At 41.8% G+C, this 15,135-nt stretch overlaps 2 protein-coding genes across 5 annotated transcripts in view; one reads left to right on the top strand and one right to left on the bottom strand.

The window, feature by feature from the left end:
* The window catches only part of LOC5516681 (dynein axonemal heavy chain 5), a 97,128-nt gene that overhangs the window by 74,613 nt on the left and 7,380 nt on the right, over positions 1 to 15,135 (bottom strand). For 3 of the 4 annotated variants that reach the window (XM_048721752.1, XM_048721754.1, XM_048721753.1), the window contains 11 exons: positions 14,944 to 15,072; positions 10,263 to 10,438; positions 9,751 to 9,835; positions 5,277 to 5,468; positions 4,757 to 4,888; positions 3,832 to 3,933; positions 3,065 to 3,402; positions 2,457 to 2,562; positions 1,425 to 1,635; positions 804 to 921; positions 98 to 272 (listed from right to left, as the gene is read on the bottom strand). In XM_048721752.1, coding sequence (XP_048577709.1) covers positions 98 to 272; positions 804 to 921; positions 1,425 to 1,635; positions 2,457 to 2,562; positions 3,065 to 3,402; positions 3,832 to 3,933; positions 4,757 to 4,888; positions 5,277 to 5,468; positions 9,751 to 9,835; positions 10,263 to 10,438; positions 14,944 to 15,072 — 1,764 coding nt within the window. Of the gene's footprint in view, positions 1 to 97; positions 273 to 803; positions 922 to 1,424; positions 1,636 to 2,456; positions 2,563 to 3,064; positions 3,403 to 3,831; positions 3,934 to 4,756; positions 4,889 to 5,276; positions 5,469 to 5,874; positions 6,178 to 9,750; positions 9,836 to 10,262; positions 10,439 to 14,943; positions 15,073 to 15,135 lie in introns of those variants that run through there. The other variant, XM_048721755.1, reaches the window with a different exon arrangement.
* On the top strand, positions 11,861 to 14,143 carry LOC116620774 (neuropeptide FF receptor 2). Its single transcript, XM_032386557.2, has 2 exons — positions 11,861 to 13,488; positions 13,747 to 14,143. The coding sequence occupies exons 1-2, from the start codon at positions 12,789 to 12,791 to the stop codon at positions 14,100 to 14,102; spliced, it is 1,056 nt and encodes a 351-aa protein (XP_032242448.2). The 5' UTR covers positions 11,861 to 12,788; the 3' UTR covers positions 14,103 to 14,143.

Genomic DNA, 15,135 nt, shown 5'->3' with positions numbered 1-15,135 from the left:
TGTTTGCAGAGGTAATCATACACATGAAGGTCTTTCGTTACCTTCTCTTCCTTGTGGAGCTAAGTTGAGTATCGCACACATGAATGTTTTATGTTACCTTAGCTTCCTCGTGGAGCTGCGTGGAATATCGCATCTTCCATGCGACTGAGAGTCCGTGCAGTGAGTCCTTGATGGGCGAGGTGTTGAGGCAGGCGGAACCGATCCCCAAACGCTCAGGGATACCAAGCACGTCTTCCTCGATCGCCTGCAACTTCTCGATCTCCTCCTTAAACCTGGAGAAACATCAAAGCAAGACTGTGAAATTCTTATTTTTATTTATTTAATATAATGGCGGTGTTTTGGTTCTTCGTGGACAAAAGTCAGGAGAATTCTATGATAGACCTCTCGAATCCTGTCCTCAGGACATGACTATTCGGACAGGAATCATGTTTTATTTCTAGGGCGACCATTTCAGAACAGGCAATCCGACTGTTCAGTTTTGGTTGCTGAAAAATGCCCACAGGACAGACCATTCAATTTTTGAGGGAATGATTTTGTGTGACCAAGATTCTGTTCCCCTAGGGCAGGAATCTTTTTTGTCTTTTGGTAGTCATCATTGCAGTGCAGTTTTTTTTCAGGATCTTCCGATCCCCACCCTCAAAGGTTAATTATACCATTCTTTAGAAGACAGACACCATATTTGCTTCTGTTGCACTCTGAAAATCCAGGTAATGGCCCGCAGTGCTTCATTGATCTTTCAGAGATCAGGATTACCCATAAACCAAACCAAGTTACGACACATGGATCCCTTGGTGCAACCTTACCTGGCAGTGCCGGGGTCGCTTTCAACGAAGGAGTGGTACAATGCATGCATGTCGTCTTTCCACAGGAAGTCGTAGCGGCGAAACTTGAGCAGTTGATGATCAACCGTAGATTGAAGGCCTGAACGATAAAAAAAGATTTCACTACAACTGGCAGACGCCACAGTAAAAGCAGATTGCCACTATAAAATTTTCAACGTAATTTCATTCAAACTCGTTTCCCTCCAAAGAATAAAATATTCGGATTGATCCTTTGAGATCTCTATATCTACGACAAAAAAGGGAAACAGGAGGTGGTATTGGGGTACTTTCACTAGCAGAATCTAAAACGCAAACTTGTGCTTATATTTGCACTTGGTCAGCTATATAATATGAAGCGCTTCGAAACTATATTTTATATGTACAGCTTTCAAGAAGGCCAAACACGCCGCCATTTTAAAGTCCCGCTCAACGCCGGCTCAAAGAATGCATTTCCATCGACTAATTCAATCAAGTAACCAAGATATTTTCAATCAAATATCGTCAATAACATATCAGTTTCCTCGCGAATAAACCGCTGTATTTTCAATGATTAACAATAACAAAGGCGTGGGTTATTGACATCCTTTAAAAAGCGTGACTCACTCGTGATTGAACTGGACAGATCTTGCAGCTGAGCCTGAACCTTGTTATCACGTGACACCATCCCGTGGAATGACTCGTTGACGTCAGCAGCCCACCACATGATCCCGCGGGACACGTTGACCACGCCCAGGGCGACCTTATTGACGCCATCTTGGATCATGGATAGCGACGGCTCTATCACGATGTCAGGGATGTTAAAACGAACGTCAACCTGAATGCAGATCACGTCATTAAGACACGTGAAAACGTTCAAGTTTCACGTGGACAGATTCAAATTTTAATGAGTCATTATAACACGGCAAAAAATTTAGAGATGGATTGACAGATAAGGACGGTTTCACCACAACGTCAGGGATGTTCAACCGATTGTCAATCTGGGGTGCAGATCACGTCATTGTGACACGTAAAAAAGGTCAAGGTATCACGTGGACAAGTAAAATTGTAAATGAGTCATTATAACACGGGGAAAAATCATAGATAAGTTGAATGGACAGAGACAGCTCCACCACGACGTAAGGAATCTGAAACCGATATTGAAGCTGGGGTGCAGATCACGTGAATGAGTCATCACAACACGTGGAAGTTTAAGTATCACGTGAACAACTTCAGAGATATTTTGAACGGATAAGGAAGGCTCCACCACAGACGAAATGTTGAACCGAACGTCAACAGGGGTTGATTAAAATGCGAATCAACAAACATCACACGTGGAGAAATTCAAGAATCGCGTTAACACGTCTATTGATCATGTGGACAAGTTATTAGATCATGTGAACCACCAATGAATAGAGACAAAACTCTATTTTGATATTAGAGGTGTTTAATCAAAGTAAGCCCTAGACATGGATCATCGTAGACACAGACCAAAACAAGCAATTATACTCGGGGATGTTTTTGATTGTAAAGCTTTGAAATGAGATGGAAAAACTGGAAAGATTTGAAAAAAACTAAAGAAAACAAAATGATCATTAATCCGATTTCTCACAACCCTATCATAGGGAGACACAATAATACCGTAAGGAGAATTACTACCTCGAATTTGAGCAGCTCATCCTGGTTTGTGACTGACCACGAACTCTTAACCGACCCGGAGAAGTCACTCATCTCAGACTCGTTGTCGGAATCATCCCAGTCACTCCTGGAAGACAGAATAACATTTCCCTTTGAGAAAAGTCTAACAAAACACTTGGCGCTATTAGAATCACTCCAATCACATAGGGCGCGCAGCGTATTTTTGAAGTGAAAGCTTATAAGTGAATTTGTATTATGGGGGCTGAACTACAAAGTATGTATGAGAAACTATGTTATGTAGGGAAGGGGGGGGGGGGAGCTTAAGTCCTTCAGCCCCCCTCCCATGTGTTACAAGCGAACTGGTGATATCACAACTCTTCACAATTTATCACTCTTTTTGAAGCAGGGATGCTTTCGCTTTTAAGTGCAGGGACGATTTCGTGCCAGGTTCAAGGGGAGTCCAGTGGGGATCGAAGCAATTTTTTAACAATTTACATAGCTATCCCTGTTTTTCAATTATAATCTGAAAGTCCTCTTAAATCGCTGGTTCCTAAGCTTAATAGTAAGCAGGATTTCATGACTGGACATCAAGAGTAGTAAAATCACGCCACAATGAAGCCACAACTCACCTTGAGCCCATGTACTGGATACCACTAACTGCCCTGCCCAGCGGCTTAACACAATCCCCCACAAGCCTTAGCGACGACACAATTGAAGCCAGCACCGCGTCAAAAACCAAGCTGCAATAGTGACCAAAAATATCCCCGATCACTGATTCCTCGGTGAGTCCACTGACAGCAGTGGTGACGCGCGTCGGGGGTGCCGATGACATAATGGTTCCGATGCGAGTCTGACGGGGCGTGGTGTGACCCATCTGGTCGATCCCGTAGCTGGCTGAGGGGGTAGGGGTCAGAAGGGGACTGCCAGGGGAAGTGATACGGCGCTGGTGGGCGATGGCTATGACTTCCTGTAAAGGGGAATACGAAATATTCATGAGTGAACAAACCAAGCCAATGATTCATAAATTAGATGTCGAGAACGCGAATTATTTATGGTTTTAAAGGCAAATCACCCCGCCATTTTATGCTCCCGCTCAATGCCAATTCATACAAATCATCCATTTCCATCGGCGAATTCAATATTTTTCCAATCAAATATCATCAATAAGATATCAGACTTCATTCGTGGATTGTTATTTTTTGTTTGTTTTGTTTAAGTTTCTTGCGAATAAACCGTTGAATTTTCATTTATTATAACAAAGGAGTATGGACAGTTTTTAATAAGTCGCTGGCAGCTTCTTCGTCTGTTTTTCCGTAAAAACGTCAATACGTTTATTAACCCCTCTATCTGCCGTTAATTTTGTTTGTTCTTGTATTCATATCTCCTTTATACTCACCTGAAGTGCATTTTCCACATCTTTGACTAAGTCGTATAAAACTCTTCCCAGTGCCTTGATTGCTTTACCCTCGGCCTCCACGAAATCTTCAACCTGCCAAACCTGAAAAACAAAACACACATCTTAAGAATAATTTAACAATTAGCAATAACATTCATCTCAGTTTTACACAAGATTACGTACTACACTAAAAATAACAAGGAAAATGGATAACAACATAACATCTTCAAGTTTAAGTTTAAGTAGGTAGGGACATCACAACTGCAGAAGTCAGTAACTTTTGGCTCTACCTCCCCAAACTAGCTGATGAATACGAACTGGGTCTGTACAACTCGAGCGATTTTGTTGAGCCGCATGAGTGCTGGGTCAAGGGCCTAGGGGCGCTCAAGGAGATTGGTGGGGCGATCGGTTTTTCTTTTCTTGCTTCCCCCAAGTCTCGTCTTTGCACACAAACACAACTCGTATTTGTGTTCCGCAAGTCTTGTCTTTGTGTCACGCAAATATCGTCTTTGTGTCACGCAAGTATTGTCATTGTGTCAAGCAAGTTTCGTTTTTGTGTCACGCAAGTCTCGATTTTGTGTCACGCAAGTCATGTATTTGTGTGACGCAAGTCTCGTCTTTGTGTCACGCAAGTCTTATCTTAGGGTCAAGCAAGTCTCGTCTTTGCGTCACACAAGCCTCGTCTTTGCGTCACGCAAGTCTCGTCTTTGTGTCATGCAAGTCTCGTCTTCGTGTCACGCAAGTCTCTTTCTTTGTGTCATTCAAGTCTCGTCTTTGTGTCAAGTCTCGCCTTCGTGTCACGCAAGTCTCTTTCTTTGTGTCGTTCAAGTCTCCTCCTTTGTGTGTCATACAGGTAGATTGTTTGGATCACAAAAACCGCAGCTGATTGAGGCTCTTTAACAAAATAAAGAAGTTCTGATGTTACCTTGGAGTAAGCAAGCTTGGGATCAAACAGCAGAATGCGCCTGATCTCCTCGATCTTCTCCTCCACACCTTCCTTGATCACATCTTCGATGTTATTTACGATCTCGCGAAGGCGATTCGTGGCTGTGTGTACCTGGAAAACAAAGGATAAATAGCATGGTGTGCGCGAACAAACGCAGTGGATCCACTTTTTTCTAAGAGGGTCACCAGCAAGAAGGTGGGAGAGGGGGGTGGTTGGAAATTACTCATTCGCTTTTTCTCTACTAGTTGGGCGCTCCTATTGTTTTCCTCCCATGTGGCCTAGATGTGCTCTTGCTTGGGACCTTGTCTTCCACCACTAGCTTAGTCATTTCTGCTATCATTCGGCTCGCCAGATCTCCGTCCCATAACTCATTAATAAACACAATGAGGCCGGTAAGACTATATTAATACCCGATTGATATAAGCTCTAGCCAACCAGCATGGCAAGGAAACACTTAAATGTTGCTTTGTCCTTGGTAATGAGCGTCACACTATAATACCTGGTGTACATATGCGTCAATGTTCATGCTATTCCAATTCAAGGTGGATAGGCCGGGCTGAAGGTAATGTTGAACGGACTCCATATGGGGGGTCAGTAGGCGTGTCAAGGGTGCAGGGACCTTGGTGCACACGCTGAAATAATCCTGGAGAATAAGCTCCAGGGACTGCTTGTACTGTTTCAGCCGCTTTTCCTGGGAGATAATAATACGGAGTAAAATTAAAAGGACTACAGAAAAGCTGTAGACAAACTAGGAGGTCTGCGTAGGCGTGGTGAAATTAGGGAAACGTTGACGAAACTACTGTGTTTTGACAAAGGTGTAAAAATGCCACTGCAACTTTGTCTTGATTTGTTTCAGATAATATAACAGCTGAACCTCTAGTGTTGTGGTCAAATTGGATTGTAAGTCGTTTAACAGGTAAGGGTTATTGGGTGACATGTTTACAGTTTACGAAGGAATTTTAAAAACTTTTTCCAGGTCTTTTCAGTGAGTTGACTTTTGGTTTTAATCTAGGCACCTCTGAGGAGAAGCAAATCCCTTGGCATTTTAAAAGTTATCGCAATTGATGTGCTCGATTCAAAAGCAGCCATAAGAGTACCTGTTTGAGGATCTCCACGGCATTTTAAAAGTTATCGCAATTGATGTGCTCGATTCAAAAGCAGCCATAAGAGTACCTGTTTGAGGATCTCCACGGCATTTTAAAAGTTATCGCAATTGATGTGCTCGATTCAAAAGCAGCCATAAGAGTACCTGTTTGAGGATCTCCACGGCATTTTAAAAGTTATCGCAATTGATGTGCTCGATTCAAAAGCAGCCATAAGAGTACCTGTTTGAGGATCTCCACGGCATTTTAAAAGTTATCGCAATTGATGTGCTCGATTCAAAAGCAGCCATAAGAGTACCTGTTTAAGGATCTCCACGGCATTTTAAAAGTAATCGCAATTGATGTGCTCGATTCAAAAGCAGCCATAAGAGTACCTGTTTGAGGATCTCCACGGCATTTTAAAAGGTATCGCAATTGATGTGCTCGATTCCAAAGCAGCCATAAGAGTACCTGTTTGAGGATCTCCACGGCATTTTAAAAGTTATCGCAATTGATGTGCTCGATTCAAAAGCAGCCATAAGAGTACCTGTTTGAGGATCTCCACGGCATTTTAAAAGTTATCGCAATTGATGTGCTCGATTCAAAAGCAGCCATAAGAGTACCTGTTTGAGGATCTCCACGGCATTTTAAAAGTTATCGCAATTGATGTGCTCGATTCAAAAGCAGCCATAAGAGTACCTGTTTGAGGATCTCCACGGCATTTTAAAAGTTATCGCAATTGATGTGCTCGATTCAAAAGCAGCCATAAGAGTACCTGTTTGAGGATCTCCACGGCATTTTAAAAGTTATCGCAATTGATGTGCTCGATTCAAAAGCAGCCATAAGAGTACCTGTTTGAGGATCTCCACGGCATTTTAAAAGTTATCGCAATTGATGTGCTCGATTCAAAAGCAGCCATAAGAGTACCTGTTTGAGGATCTCCACGGTATTTTAAAAGTTATCGCAATTGATGTGCTCGATTCAAAAGCAGCCATAAGAGTACCTGTTTGAGGATCTCCACGGCATTTTAAAAGTTATCGCAATTGATGTGCTCGATTCCAAAGCAGCCATAAGAGTACCTGTTTGAGGATCTCCACGGCATTTTAAAAGTTATCGCAATTGATGTGCTCGATTCCAAAGCAGCCATAAGAGTACCTGTTTGAGGATCTCCACGGCATTTTAAAAGTTATCGCAATTGATGTGCTCGATTCCAAAGCAGCCATAAGAGTACCTGTTTGAGGATCTCCACGGCATTTTAAAAGTTATCGCAATTGATGTGCTCGATTCCAAAGCAGCCATAAGAGTACCTGTTTGAGGATCTCCACGGCATTTTAAAAGTTATCGCAATTGATGTGCTCGATTCCAAAGCAGCCATAAGAGTACCTGTTTGAGGATCTCCACGGCATTTTAAAAGTTATCGCAATTGATGTGCTCGATTCCAAAGCAGCCATAAGAGTACCTGTTTGAGGATCTCCACGGCATTTTAAAAGTTATCGCAATTGATGTGCTCGATTCAAAAGCAGCCATAAGAGTACCTGTTTGAGGATCTCCACGGTATTTTAAAAGTTATCGCAATTGATGTGCTCGATTCAAAAGCAGCCATAAGAGTACCTGTTTGAGGATCTCCACGGCATTTTAAAAGTTATCGCAATTGATGTGCTCGATTCAAAAGCAGCCATAAGAGTACCTGTTTGAGGATCTCCACGGCATTTTAAAAGTTATCGCAATTGATGTGCTCGATTCAAAAGCAGCCATAAGAGTACCTGTTTGAGGATCTCCACGGCATTTTAAAAGTAATCGCAATTGATGTGCTCGATTCAAAAGCAGCCATAAGAGTACCTGTTTGAGGATCTCCACGGCATTTTAAAAGTTATCGCAATTGATGTGCTCGATTCCAAAGCAGCCATAAGAGTACCTGTTTGAGGATCTCCACGGCATTTTAAAAGTTATCGCAATTGATGTGCTCGATTCCAAAGCAGCCATAAGAGTACCTGTTTGAGGATCTCCACGGCATTTTATAAGTTATCGCAATTGATGTGCTCGATTCAAAAGCAGCCATAAGAGTACCTGTTTGAGGATCTCCACGGCATTTTAAAAGTTATCGCAATTGATGTGCTCGATTCAAAAGCAGCCATAAGAGTACCTGTTTGAGGATCTCCACGGCATTTTAAAAGTTATCGCAATTGATGTGCTCGATTCAAAAGCAGCCATAAGAGTACCTGTTTGAGGATCTCCACGGTATTTTAAAAGTTATCGCAATTGATGTGCTCGATTCAAAAGCAGCCATAAGAGTACCTGTTTGAGGATCTCCACGGCATTTTAAAAGTTATCGCAATTGATGTGCTCGATTCAAAAGCAGCCATAAGAGTACCTGTTTGAGGATCTCCACGGCATTTTAAAAGTTATCGCAATTGATGTGCTCGATTCAAAAGCAGCCATAAGAGTACCTGTTTGAGGATCTCCACGGCATTTTAAAAGTTATCGCAATTGATGTGCTCGATTCAAAAGCAGCCATAAGAGTACCTGTTTGAGGATCTCCACGGCATTTTAAAAGTAATCGCAATTGATGTGCTCGATTCAAAAGCAGCCATAAGAGTACCTGTTTGAGGATCTCCACGGCATTTTAAAAGTTATCGCAATTGATGTGCTCGATTCCAAAGCAGCCATAAGAGTACCTGTTTGAGGATCTCCACGGCATTTTAAAAGTTATCGCAATTGATGTGCTCGATTCCAAAGCAGCCATAAGAGTACCTGTTTGAGGATCTCCACGGCATTTTATAAGTTATCGCAATTGATGTGCTCGATTCCAAAGCAGCCATAAGAGTACCTGTTTGAGGATCTCCACGGCATTTTAAAAGTTATCGCAATTGATGTGCTCGATTCCAAAGCAGCCATAAGAGTACCTGTTTGAGGATCTCCACGGCATTTTAAAAGTTATCGCAATTGATGTGCTCGATTCCAAAGCAGCCATAAGAGTACCTGTTTGAGGATCTCCACGGCATTTTAAAAGTTATCGCAATTGATGTGCTCGATTCCAAAGCAGCCATAAGAGTACCTGTTTGAGGATCTCCACGGCATTTTAAAAGTTATCGCAATTGATGTGCTCGATTCCAAAGCAGCCATAAGAGTACCTGTTTGAGGATCTCCACGGCATTTTAAAAGTTATCGCAATTGATGTGCTCGATTCCAAAGCAGCCATAAGAGTACCTGTTTGAGGATCTCCACGGCATTTTAAAAGTTATCGCAATTGATGTGCTCGATTCCAAAGCAGCCATAAGAGTACCTGTTTGAGGATCTCCACGGCATTTTAAAAGTTATCGCAATTGATGTGCTCGATTCCAAAGCAGCCATAAGAGTACCTGTTTGAGGATCTCCACGGCATTTTAAAAGTTATCGCAATTGATGTGCTCGATTCCAAAGCAGCCATAAGAGTACCTGTTTGAGGATCTCCACGGCATTTTAAAAGTTATCGCAATTGATGTGCTCGATTCCAAAGCAGCCATAAGAGTACCTGTTTGAGGATCTCCACGGCATTTTAAAAGTTATCGCAATTGATGTGCTCGATTCCAAAGCAGCCATAAGAGTACCTGTTTGAGGATCTCCACGGCATTTTAAAAGTTATCGCAATTGATGTGCTCGATTCCAAAGCAGCCATAAGAGTACCTGTTTGAGGATCTCCACGGCATTTTAAAAGTTATCGCAATTGATGTGCTCGATTCCAAAGCAGCCATAAGAGTACCTGTTTGAGGATCTCCACGGCATTTTATAAGTTATCGCAATTGATGTGCTCGATTCCAAAGCAGCCATAAGAGTACCTGTTTGAGGATCTCCACGGCATTTTAAAAGTTATCGCAATTGATGTGCTCGATTCCAAAGCAGCCATAAGAGTACCTGTTTGAGGATCTCCACGGCATTTTCAGGCAGCTCCACGCCGAGTCTGTTCAAACACCTGCACTCGTGAATGAGCTCAAAGATCCTGAAAACATAAAGACGAGATTTGCGTGATGCAGACAAAACTTGCATTATACAAGCGCAAGTCTTGCGTGACACAAAGACAAGACTTGCATGACACTTAGACGAAACTTGCAGAGATGTGACTTGCGTGACACAAAGACGAGACATGCATGATAAGTAGACGCGACTTCCGTGACATAAAGACAAAGATTGCGTGACACAAAGAAAAGACTTGCGTGACACAAAAAATGGCTTGCATGACACAAAAACAAGACTTGCATGACACAAACACGAAACCTGCGTGACACACAGATAAGACTTGCGTGACACAAATAAATGGCTTGCGTGACAAGAAGACCAAATTGCATGATATGGGCATGACTTATAGAAGAGACTTGCTTCGTGTTTCAAAGACACAACGCTTGCATGACAAATCTAACAAAACTAACCTGCCATCAGCGTTGACCACCATCTGTTTTGTGTTTGGATGTCTGGTCAGCAGTGTTGCCTTGAGACCTGAGCATGCGCTGTCCACACGAGATTTCCATAAGCTCAGCCACAGGTTCTCAAACTTTACCAAAGCAGTTGCAATCCTGTTGTAGAACTTGACGATCCGATTGAAATCCTGTTAACAAATAGAATAAAATATTATCATCATAACAAGGATCCCCTTGCAGAGGCTTCTAAACTGGCTAGCGTACGGAAGAGGAAGAAACCTTTGCTTTAATGGTAGGATATAATATCGCCTACAACACTTCCCAATGTAGTCATAAACATAAACATTTACGGTTATTGTTGGGCTTTGCGAACCCCCATTAAACTACATTCAAACTCTTACGGACTACACCCTAGGGAATGGAAAACTGTTGTTGTTATCGGAGCTCCGATAAGGCTCATTAAAGGGTCTCTAACATTTGCCTTTTAGTAAAACAAGTGCGTGTAAGCATCCATTTCCTCAGCTGATTTAAGGAAGCTATCGCGATATTTCCGATCGAGGTTGCTAAAAAACGTTTTAAACTTTGTTTTAAGATGGATATTTGGAGAGTTCTCCAAATAATTTGTATTTCAATCTTGAATAAAACAATTAAAAAAGGTGCTGCCGATCAGGACGGTGGCAATTTGAAGACCAAACTCTTGGTGGTCGCTCATGAGGGCAAAAAAAATGGGAAACCCCTGTGGAAGATCTCCAAACCTGATCGCTGAGGCAATTGCATGAGGACGCTCGCTTACGATTGCTTACAAATATAGTTTATCTGGTAACCAGAATTTTAAAAAATCGAGGAGGATATTGAATTATTAGCTATTGTGAAAGGGCACTCAAACGGCCTTGAATGAAATTGAAAATTTTAAAATAAAAATCGTGAAATTGGAAAATTTTAAAATACGCGTAAACTTAATGTTATTTAATTATCAGTCTTCGACTGTTGGTGGTTATTTTTAAATTTTTCCTTGTAATAAACCTTGCCGGGTTGTATTATAAATATAAACAATAAAATCATTACTCTATTTAAGGCGGTAGATAGTACATCCCATGGCAACTAGGCATTAGACGTCTGGCCGAACTGTCAATTTTCACATCCATCCATTAAAACCATTTAGCTTAAATTCACATGTGGAGATTAAAAACTTTTTCCCGAAACCAGATATTTATTACCACAAATCACTAAGACAAATATCTAAAGGTAAGATGAATGTCGCCAGTATTTAAAAGCTTTCCAGACTTTCCAGAGTGTCTGCTTCTAATTTGGTTCTTTAATAATTCGATAACCAGTCATTGAAAAATCTTCCTTACTTGAGAATTTTGGAGAAAACAGTGAGAAAATAACAAGATTATGACCCCAAATGTTATTCAAAACAAACCCAATATCGACAAAGGTTACAAAAAAGTCACCTTTCGTGATAAACAGGAATGAACAACGAACTTTAAGGCACTCAGTTATCAGTGATAAACAAAATTTGGTCTCCAAACAAACGGCCATCTAAAAATAAATCCAACAAAACTAAAACAATGGTCGAGTGTGAATGCACCTTTTAGACCACCAACTTAAGCTCTACAGTTCGTGGTGTAGCTAAACTAAGGATAAGTTGTTATACAGTGCGTAGGTCCGTTTTCCTTGGAGAGAAAAACAAAAAGTAAATTTCCTGATAAAACAAGAACACCTTGATGACAAGTAGACGTTTGACAGACGAAAGTTTATTTTCCTTGTTAAGACCTCTTTTGATCCCGCAAAGACAAAAACATTAGATAGGTTGATTAACACGTTGAAAGGAATATTGGATGTGCCGTAGGCAGCAAAGAATAGGATTAAGAGTGGAATTAGAAGAGGGTTAATTGCTCTCTGAAATTCTGCTTAGGAATACACTCGTCAAAGAGCGGAGAGGAGCGATGTGAGAGAATCTTTAAACCAAGAGCGACAGGGAACTCATACGACACAGATAACAGATACTTTCCTGAAGATCACAAGTGTGGGAAGTGTTGGGTAAGAAGAGAAAAGATAGATCAGACTAAAAAACAACAAAGACTTTTCTCGTATTGAGAATCGCAAAAAAATCCGCCAAACAGAAGGGCGAATGATACTCCTTTAGTGGCAACAGAACGAGTGTTTACCAGAACAAAAAAAGAACCGAGCTACAGAGAGAATTCACGCTGAAGAGTCGGAGGAACACAAAGAAATCCATCCAGCAACGAGCAGTATTTCCTTGGAATAGAATTTAAGAGATCAAAGAAAACCGAATTCGAGAGCCTTACACAAAGTTGTGAGTCTCGCCCGCAAAACAACGAAAATTTATTGGAATTAAGTGTCATAAGTGATTGCGATAATAGGTGAAATGGCGTAGAGAGACGTCCACATAGCGGAGGAAACGGACGCGTTGGGGTCGCTGGGTTTACGAAAAAAACGGGACAAATATTCCCTGCTGTTAAAAAAAATTAGGCACAATTACACGGCTCGAGATTCGCTGTTAAAGTACAGAACATGGAAAACGCAAGCGCTGCTTCATTCACTAACTCAAGTAACTCGACGGATTTTTCCCCACAGGAAGAAATCTTTGAATCAATGACTCTAAAGGCAGTGCGCCTCGCTGGCTATGCCGTCCTCTTCGTATTCGGTGTTCTAGGAAATCTCATGGTGATCCTTGCGGTGCGAAAGCCTCGAATGAAGACAGTCACCAATGTCCTTATCGCTAACCTTGGCTTGGCTGATATCTTAGTCTCGTTGTTTAACATCCCTACGGTGGTGACATACGCACACCTATGGCACTGGCCGTTCGGGTTGGTCCTTTGTAAGGTGTTGTCTTTTCTTCAAGGGTGGACCCTGTCCGCATCAATCCTCACCCTCCTAGCCATCGCAATCGATCGCTACTGGCACATCGTCCTGTTCAGGCGGCGTCAAATGAAACTAAACGAAGCCTTCAAGGCCATCATTGTAATATGGCTCTCCTCTGTTATTGTGCCCTCACCCTTGTTGATATTCTCGAAGACGATATCGTTCGGGGCGGGAGAGGAAAAGGTGGTGTTTTGCGAGGAGATCTGGCCTGATATGACGTCCCGTCAAGTATACACAATGGTTGTTTTCCTTGTGCTCTATCTGTGTCCGCTTGCCCTCATCTCGTGGTTGTATGTTTTGATAGCTGTGTGGCTTAGAAGTATGCCTGCAGTTCCAAGCTCTTTAACTGGTGAGTTTGTTATTTTTTTTTCTCAAGTTCCGACTGGCGTGAAAAAAAGCATTTTGTTCTTGCTTCAAATATTCAAAACTATCATCATTTCTGTATTATTTGATACAATAAGAATAGAATAAGAATAGGTAAGAAATAAAAACAAGCTGAATTTCAGTTGTAAGATGGATTTACTACTGAGATGAATACTCATTTTTATAAGTTTCATAGCCTACGAAACCACCTCGGCTACGTCACGTTTATTGTATTTCTCTACAGCCAATAAACATCAAGTACACAAACGCGTTATCCGAATGCTGGTGACAGTTGTGGCACTGTTCGCACTTTGCTGGCTTCCCTATCACGTGGTTTTCATCTACGTAGACTACGGGTCGCCTTCAAGAAGTGATGTGCTCGTTTCTGCTATCCTTTTCTCCCAGTGGCTTGTCTTCGCCTCAAGCGCCTGCAATCCTTGCGTGTATGCAGTTATGAACGAGAACTACAGGCGCGAATTTGGCACAATGTTGTCGTTCTGCGCAGGTCGTAAAAGAAGCCGTCGAAGGTATTCCAATGACGTTACAAGCAGGCAAAGAACCGCTACGACATCTAGTGTTATGTTTGTGACGAGTCTTTAGACCTCATTCTCAGTAGAAAAGACAACCGGGACAACTAGTGTTATGTTTGTGACGAGTCTTTAGACCTCGTTCTCAGTAGAAAAGTCAACCGGGACAACTACAGTACTGTTAGGTTCGTGACGAGTCTTTAGACCCCGTTCTCAGTAGAAAAGTCAACCGGGACAACTACATTAGTGTTATACTGTGTGTTCGTGACGAGTCTTTAGACCCCGTTCTCACTAGAAAAGACAACCGGGACAACTAGTGTTATGTTTGTGACGAGTCTTTAGACCTCGTTCTCAGTAGAAAAGTCAACCGGGACAACTACAGTACTGTTAGGTTCGTGACGAGTCTTTAGACCCCGTCCTCGTCTTTAGACCCCGTTCTCACTAGAAAAGACAACCGGGACAACTAGTGTTATGTTTGTGACGAGTCTTTAGACCTCGTTCTCACTAGAAAAGTCAGCCAGGAAAGCTCGATGTATTTTCCTAACGAGTCCCGGGTTTACACAAGAAAAGGCAAATAACAACTCTGGACCATCAGAAAAGGCCAATTTTCAACCGGTTGTGCTATGTTCGAATCTTTGAACCGCTTTTTCCATAACAAAACAAGCTTTCAATAATAAAATGTTGTTACAAGAATACTGTCAGTTATCGTTACTTTCCTTCTTGTGTGAAGTCCCCTTCGTCATCTAAGTTTATATAGGACAAACGAAAACAAGATTCTCTTCAAATATACGTGAGATTTTGCAACTTCCAAGGCATATGGTACGAAATATTCATATGAGGCCACGGCTGGGTTATAAACAAAATACGAATGATAACTTTATAACAAATACGTGTGATATGACAAACATTCTTACCCGATAGCTTGAGGTGAACTTGTTCTCTTTGAATACCCTCATGGGCTCCTCGATTCTTCGCAGTAAGTTCCTTGACCATGTGATTGCTCCAGAGACGATGGGTGCATTGCGAACAAGTGGAGGGCTTTCCTGTAAAGTGTTCTTTTTCTCAGAATTTTATACCTTATCAAGACTTTTCTTAGACGTTTCCCA

Source organism: Nematostella vectensis, chromosome 14 (genome assembly GCF_932526225.1).
Source record: "Nematostella vectensis chromosome 14, jaNemVect1.1, whole genome shotgun sequence".
NCBI lineage: Eukaryota > Metazoa > Cnidaria > Anthozoa > Actiniaria > Edwardsiidae > Nematostella > Nematostella vectensis.
The sequence above is the reverse complement of the archived record's forward strand: the minus strand, read 5'-3'. Positions and strand labels throughout refer to the sequence as shown.